Consider the following 8,088-nt stretch of genomic DNA (forward strand, 5'->3'; position numbering starts at 1 on the left):
GGAATGAATACACACACACAAACACACGCAGGTTTTGTATGTTTTGAAGATATGTGAATGAACAGATATATTATTTTCCAGCCAAGCCCCTCCTCCTCCAGTCTGAGCTCCATTCGGTCCACCTCCTCCCAGGTTATTAACTCTGCCCCATCTAGTGCCAGAGGTGAGTGTCACCTGCACCAGGCAATAAATACCTCCAACTCATCATCATCATGTTCTTGGCCAGTTGTACATTTAACATTCTCAACAATGTACAGTACCAGTCAAAAGTTTGGACACACCTACTCATTCAAGGGTTTTTCTTTATTTTTAATATTTTCTACATTGTAGAATAAAAGTGAAGACATTACAGCTATGAAATAGCAAACATGGAATCGTGTAGTAACCAAAAAAGTGTTAAACAAATCAAAATATATTTTTGATTTTAGTTTCTTCAAAGTAGCCACCCTTTGCCTGTTGAAAAATAAATGATAGTCCCACTAAGCGCAAACCTGATTGGATGGTGTATCGCTGCAGAATACCGTGGTAGCCATACTGGTTAAGTGTGCCTTGAATTCTAAATAAATCACTGACAGTGTCACCAGCAAAGCACCATCATACCACCTCCTCCATGCTTCACGTTGGGAACCACACATGCAGAGATCATCAGTTCACCTACTTTGCATCTCATAAAGACAAAAATCTCAAATTTGGACTCATCAAACCAAAGGACAGATTTCAACCAGTCTGATATCCATTGCTCGTATTTCTTGGCCCAAGCAAGTCTCTTCTTCATATTGGTGTCCTTTAGTAGTGGTTTCTTTGCAGCAATTTGACCATGAAGGTCTGATTCATGGTTCATGCAGTCTCCTCTTAACAGTTGATGTTGAGATGTGTCTGTTACTTGAACTCTGTGAAGCATTCATTTGGGCTGCAATCTGAGCTGCAGTTATCTCTAATGAACTTATCTTCAGCAGCAGAGGTAACTCTGTCTTTCTTTCCTGTGGCGGTCCTCATGAGAGCCAGTTTCATCATTGAGCTTGATGGTTTTTGCGATTGCGCTAGAAGAAACTTTCAAAGTTCATGTCTTAAAGTAATAATGGACTGTCGTTTCTCTTTGCTTATTTGAGCCGTTTTTACCATAATATGGACTTGATCTTTTAGAAAAAATGGGCCAACTTCTGTATACCATCCCTACCTTGTCACAACACAACTGATTGGCTCAAACGCATTAAGAAGGATATGTTAATTGAAATGCATTCCAGGTGACTACCTCATGAAGCTGGTTGAGAGAATGCCAAGAGTTTGCATAGCTATCAAAGCAAAGGGTGGCTACTTTGAAAAATCTCAAATATAACATACATTTTGTTTTGTTTAACACTTTTTTGGTAACTACATGATTCTATGTGTGTTATTTCATAGTTTTGATGTCTTCACTATTATTCTACAATGTAGAAAATAGTAAAAAATAAAGAAAGGAGGGAAGGAGAGGATGGAGAAGAGGACATGAAGAATTTAGCAAATCCAATTGAGATTATCCCAATGGGTCTCTGATGTCTGTCTGACCTGTCCTCTCCCCCCTTCCTCCCCCAGGCTCTCCGTCCCTGCCGGATAAAGCCAAACCCAACCGGGAGGTGATGATGCTGCTGCCGCCTCACCAGAGAGTCAACAACACCATGTACTACACCATGACTGAGAACGGACAGGTGCTGACGTTACAGACCAAACTATGTTAAAATAGCACAGAAGTCAACTGATGACATTGCTGCATTAGTTAATTAAGGAGAAGACGACAGCTAGTTCACTGAGCGTAAGAACGATAGGCTGGCCAAAGCAGAAATAGACTGGTACTGAGCCCCAGAACACACTGTTTGTTCTTGTCCTTTTCAGTTATCTTTAGACTCTGTTGTCTCTCTGTTTGCAGAGCAACCATCTGCAGCGTGCCTTACTCCAGCAAGTGAACCCCTGTAAGCCGTGCGTTGACCCTCCCATGAGCTTGCCAGAGAAAGGTGAGTATACTGTATGCCTGTCTTAAAATTGATAAATGCTGGTGTTCTCTAGTGTTCATGAGAAATGAGCTAAGTAGGACAGAACTTACAGTCCTAGCTCTATAGTGAGCCTGTGGTTTGCTGGTGTTCCCCCAGTGTTCCCTAGTGCCCCGAGCAGCTGGAGTCTAGATGGCGAGGGCAGGGAGACAGTGCCCTATATCCAGGGACCTACAGGGGGCATCATCATGCCCCCCGTCCCACCCAGGTCCTTCCCACCAGGTAACACCAATTATATACACCTTATCTATGTGTAAGAGTCCCTTGGCTGTCATGTACACTAGACAGGAGGTTTTGGAAGTTTATTCTGATATGATTGTTTTCACCTCTTTAGGTCACTTCCTGATGCACTTTGATGCGTTCCACCACCAGAACAGTGACCCGCCCCCGGCACTGCCTGTTCGCTCTCTCAGAAAGGTAAAAGACAGTTCAAATACTGTAACGGTACATCTTCTTTTCTTGGTCAACAGATGCCAACCCATTTCTTATCTTCCTCTTTCTCGCTCTCCATCCCTCCAGTCTCCTCTCCACCCCATACCCGGCTCACCCACTAGTCCTCAGTCAGCCCTGGGGGGCAGTAATTCCACCCTCTCGGGCAGCGCCAGCAGCGGGGTCTCCTCTCTGAGTGAGAGTAACTTTGGGGCCCAGTACCCCGATGCCCAAACTGTGCGAAATGACGCCATGGAGCCCTTACCCAGCCACCTGTGGACCCCTGATGAGTACCTGGCATCTCCCTATCTGCACATCCACTACAGTGGGCCAGAACCAGAGTCCCTCGACCATGTCCGACCCTTTCACTACCGTAACCCTGTCTCACACCTCCCCCACTCCCAAACTCACTCCCACCCCCACTCTCACCACCAACCGGTCGGCCTTGATGGCCACCCTCATCCCCACGGGCCCACCCACCACCAGATACCCATCCACGGCCCACACCACATTCCTTACCGGCGCCCTCAGCCCCCAGCTGTGCCCCCCAAGCCCTACCTGAGGGAAGGGTGCATCCCTGAGGAGGACCTGAGCTCCTTGGTGCCCCAGCCCATCCCCCTTCCTCGGAGGATCTTCCACTCCCCCCACAGCCACAGAGAGGAGCTAGCCAAGGCTGCCTGGGAGCAGTGCATCAGCGAGGAGCATGAGGAGACACCATGAGGAGACTACAGGGCTGGGCCTCTTGGAGATTTTACTCACCTCGGTGCATCTTACTAGTCTAAAGTGGCTCCCTTCCCATTGTCTCCTTGCCTTCATCTGTATTGATGTGAAAGAACATGGGCTGTTGAATCATGCAAATACATTGTAGGCATTAACAATATTGCTTTCATCCATCCCATGTTTTTTATATCAGAGCAGATGAAGGGGAGAGGAAGCCACTTTAGACTATTGAGTTGCACCCTCACTCTCCTCAGTGTATTCAGTCTGATTCTGAATGGATGAAGCAGCATCATAGGAATTAATAAGGGAATATTATCTGTTGGACAATATGACCGATAATGACTTTGTTTAAATTGATATTGACTGTACACTGTTGTACAACTAGTCTGTGAGCATGTTTAGTTTATTTTCATTTGAGAACAGTATACAGCCGTTTTGTGAAACATGACGATCCTCATCAAAATGATCAACACATACGAGCCCCAAATAGAATCCCCCTCCCTTTTCCACAACGAAAGGCAACTACAGAAAGTTATACTCTTAGTAAAGTCATGATGACTTTTCTGCTTTTAATGCTCCATATATCTATTATTTTGATACACTTGCTACAGTATGTATGGGGTTTTCAAATAGACTTTTCCATCCTCTGTTTTACAAAACGCTGTATAGTGCTTCACCATATGACATTCTCCAATCTTCTGTTCTATTCTGCTACCTGCTTCTCATTGAAAGCAGGTCTGTTATTTGGACCTGGGTCACTCTTCTTGACCAAAGCCTCTAGGGACATATAAACCTCAGTTTAGGATTATCCCTCCATACAGTACGTATGGAAAACAATGTGAATGTATTCAAACAAGATGTGCTGTTTGTATTACGCAAGTGGCAGGTCTTCTTTTCTGTTCAAGTGAAGTTGTCTTTATTACAGTCTTCTTGTCTTTTGTGTAACAGACCGAAATATCTCATGAGAGGAGCGTGAATGTTACCCAGACTAAAAGAGCTGATAAATCCTTGGGAGGGCTACAAGGAAGGGGTGGAATTGTCAGGTGCCACAGAGCGCTCTGGAACAACAGTGAGTTCCCAATGTCAGTTTGAGTTGAGTTGGACTCAATAATACTGGATTGTTCCTTGAAAGAAGATAGTGATGGAGAAAATAACCATGGTGAAAACATCCTTAACACTCAACTAGGAGTAAGATGAGAAGTAGCGAAGAATAATGGCTCAACAGTACCTCAACCACCTATTGGACTATCTATACTCATAAAAACAATTATCACACCCTATCTCTGCCTCTATATGTTTCAAGACAATGACAATTAACAAGTAATACATATGTGTGTGTGTAAAAGGACTAATGGCAATGACATTGCTCCTGTCTGTTACCTGTTCTACTCACCTTCACCCCATCTGCCCACCGAATGGCAAATCCAAACTCCCTCAAACAGTGTTCTAAACAACTACCTGCCTTAAGTGCACTGAAATGCAGTATCAGTCTCTCATTCCGACACCTCACTTGACTGTTTCTGTGAAGCTCATGAAATGACAGCTCTCTTTTTTCATCACGTTCTCTACGCTTCCCGAACAAACCTCATGATATCTATGTGTGACATCTGTTTTGTCCTGCCTTGGTTGAAGATTGTTGTTTGGTTTGTAGCGCTACAGTATACTTAGTTTTGCCTGCAGTTTCTCTTCACTCTGATCTGCAATAGAGAGATGTTTGTGTGTACAGAGGATGAGTATGAGAAGCTCAGACAGGACCATGAGGTTGATCTCCTTGGGCAATGAAAGTACAACAGACAGTGTTTGCTGAGATGTAATGTATAACCAACCAGTGGGTTGGAAGGTGGAGGTTACTGTTAAAAAATACAGGTCTTTGTTTCCCCAAGTAGTTTTTTGCAGGTGAATGCTTTGCTTTGTGTTCTTGCACATTAGGTTGTCCACTGATCAGACAACATCTATTTTTGTATGCAGGTACATCAGTTGTGAGGACATATTTCACTGATGTATCATGGAAGGATGCAGGGTATGTTTTGCAGACTGTGGAGTTAGTATGGAAGAACAGAACTATGGATCAAATATAGGATGAAAGTCAGATGTATGGGGAAGCTGATGTTTGTGTGAAGAGGAGCGATACTCAGATCAAATATAGGTACAATAGAATTTTTCAATGTAAATTCTGTTACTGTACATACAGCGGTATTGTGAAATATTTTTGAAAATTATTGCAGACCCCCCCCCCCTAAAATAATTTTATTGTTGTTTTGTGTAAATACATGTACTCCAGAAATTGACGTAATTGATGAATATCTATAATCAATGTTTAAAGAAGACAAAAACATTAGACTGTGGCTGTCTGCATTGTTCTTGACTTCAAGTCTTCAAATATAAATACTTTATACACTTTTCAATGTGCTTTCTTGTACAGATGGTGTTAGCATGATCAAACAGTGTTTGGTTGTAAAGGTGGTTTTCCTACTCCCATAACTGCTGTGGTATGGATTCATTAACAATGCCAAACATTAAAGACAATCTTTTATCAGCTCTGACTCTGTCATTTCCATGGCTTGCTGCTCTGTGGGAAATAGAACCAATGATTGGCAGTATGTTTGACTGGGAATGGAAATTGACAGTAGGTGACACTGCTACTTCCACATACACAAATCACTGTCAGTCAATCAGTCAATCTTTATTTTTTATCAGAAGGAAATTTGGTTGCAGACAGATGTGACAGTTCAGTACACATATTTAGCTATTAAAGACATTTGGTTGTGAAATATGTTTTTTCTTGTAAGGTTCAAAGGAGCAAAAGGCATTACATCTTGTAGGAACTTTGTATAGAAAGTATTAAAAAGACATTGAAGTGAAGTTGATTCACCAAAAGCAAAGCTAAATTGACAGCTGCTTTAAATAATGGAAATACTACCTTTAAATATACTTAAGTATCAAAAGTAAATGTAATTGCTAAAATATACTTAAGTATCAAAAGTAAAAGTATAAACAGTTTCACATTCCTTATATTAAGCAAACCAGACTGCACCATTTAAAAAAAAATGTATTTTATACAGATAGCCAGGGGCACACTTCAACACTCAGACAATTTACAAATGAAGCATTTGTTTAGTGAGTCCACCAGATCAGAGACAGTAGGGATGACCAGGGATGTTCTATTGATAAGAATTCAAAGTGCAACAAGTACTTTTGGGTGTCAGGGAAAATGTATGGAGTAAAAAGTACATTATTTTCTTTAGGTGTGTGGCAGTAAAAGTTGTCAAAAATATAAATCGTAAAGTACAGATACCCCCAAAAACTACTTAAGTACTTTTACTTACTGTAAGTACTTTACATCACTGGTTGCGTGCCACGTCATCGACTGTTCAGTCAGGCATCCGATGGCTAAGTCCTGTTCTCCTACTCAGATGTTGCTGACTCATGCCAGATCTTGCTAATCCTGGATGGGTGTTTTACGTATCAGCTAACCACATGTTAATAGCAATCTGGCGCTCGACCTAACAGTCTGATATGTCACACAACCATTGGTTAATGCATGCAATGTCTAAGCAAGGGATCACAACCTATACCATATGATGTGGTTAGCTGATAGTTTAATACAGATCTGGCATGTGTCTGTGATGCAGTTGGCCAGCAGGCACTCGACCCTAATGCTGCATTCATAAGCAAGTGGGAAGGTGGTAATTACCAGTTGCAAAGTCGTAAATACCAGTTGGATGCATTCACATGCTTTGAACTCGTTGAGAAACGGTAATTGGCGAATGGCCAACAAGCTATGTCAACCATGAACTAATAATGTGGAAATTGAGCAGGTTATTGGAGTAACCCTGGATTGTAAATTGTCATGGTCAAAACATACTGATACAACAGTAGCTAAGATGGGGAGAAGTAAGTCCATGGCGCTGCTCTACCTTCTTGACAGCGCTATTGACAAGGCAGGTCCTACAGGCCCTAGTTTTGTCACACCTGGGCTACTGTTCAGTCGTGTGGTCAGGTGCCACAAAAAAGGACTTGTTGACTTGGCTCAGAACAGGGCAGCATGGCTGTCTCTTGGATGTACACGGCGAGCTAATGTCAATCTCTCTTGGCTCAAAGTGGAAGAGAGACTGACTTCATCACTGCTTATATTTATGAGAGGTATTGACATGTTGAATGCACCGAGCTGTCTGTTTGAACTGCTGGCGCATAGCTCGGACACCTAAGTCCAGAACAGACTATGGGAGCTGCACAGTACTACATAGAGCCATGACTACATGGAACTCTATTCCACATCGACTAACTGATGCAAGCAGTAATATTAGATTTAAAAAACAGATTAAAAATACACCTTATGGAACAGCGGGGACTGTGAAGCAACACAGGCATAGGCACAGACACATACATACACACACACGATAAAACATGCGCACTATACACACACGTACACATGGATTTTGTACTGTAGATATGTGGTGGAGTAGGGTCCTGAGGGCACACAGTGTGTTGTGAAATCTGTGAATGTATTGTTATGTTTTTAAAATTGTATGAACTACCTTAATTTTGCTGGACCCCAGGAAGAGAAGCTGCTGCCTTGGCCAGAGGTCAGCATGTGGGTAAGTCGGAGCTCAGGCATGATAGACGAGTTTCCCACTTGTAATTACCAGTTGGAGGGACGTTCAAGTGGATTTTTCCCAGTGGTACTTGGTTAGGATCGTAACATTACCTGCCACATATCTGGAAGTCAGCAAGGGCAGGTATGTAATGCTGCATTCGTAACCAAGTGGGAAGTGGACATTTACCACATACAACTGTGAATAATCGACTTGAACGGCCCTTCAACTGGTATTTACTGGTGGAAACTCGCCTATTATCCAGAGCTCCCACTTCTCCTAAGGAAATTACCTTGATAACCGCATTTTCTGCACTTAAA

At 42.6% G+C, this 8,088-nt stretch overlaps 1 protein-coding gene across 4 annotated transcripts in view; it reads left to right on the plus strand.

The window, feature by feature from the left end:
• Positions 1-5,709, plus strand: part of LOC106571850 (dedicator of cytokinesis protein 3) — a 111,609-nt gene extending 105,900 nt beyond the window's left edge. For 2 of the 4 annotated variants that reach the window (XM_014145341.2, XM_045695913.1), the window contains exons 73-78: positions 82-163; positions 1,573-1,685; positions 1,904-1,988; positions 2,124-2,246; positions 2,359-2,441; positions 2,544-5,709. In XM_014145341.2, coding sequence (XP_014000816.2) covers positions 82-163; positions 1,573-1,685; positions 1,904-1,988; positions 2,124-2,246; positions 2,359-2,441; positions 2,544-3,173 — 1,116 coding nt within the window. In that variant the 3' untranslated portion in view covers positions 3,174-5,709. Of the gene's footprint in view, positions 1-81; positions 164-1,572; positions 1,686-1,903; positions 1,989-2,123; positions 2,247-2,358; positions 2,442-2,543 lie in introns of those variants that run through there. The other 2 variants (XR_001321018.2, XR_006759220.1) reach the window with 1 other exon arrangement.
• The last annotated feature ends 2,379 nt before the right edge of the window (positions 5,710-8,088 follow it).

Source organism: Salmo salar, chromosome ssa15, assembly GCF_905237065.1.
Source record: "Salmo salar chromosome ssa15, Ssal_v3.1, whole genome shotgun sequence".
In the NCBI taxonomy this organism is placed as follows: domain Eukaryota; kingdom Metazoa; phylum Chordata; class Actinopteri; order Salmoniformes; family Salmonidae; genus Salmo; species Salmo salar.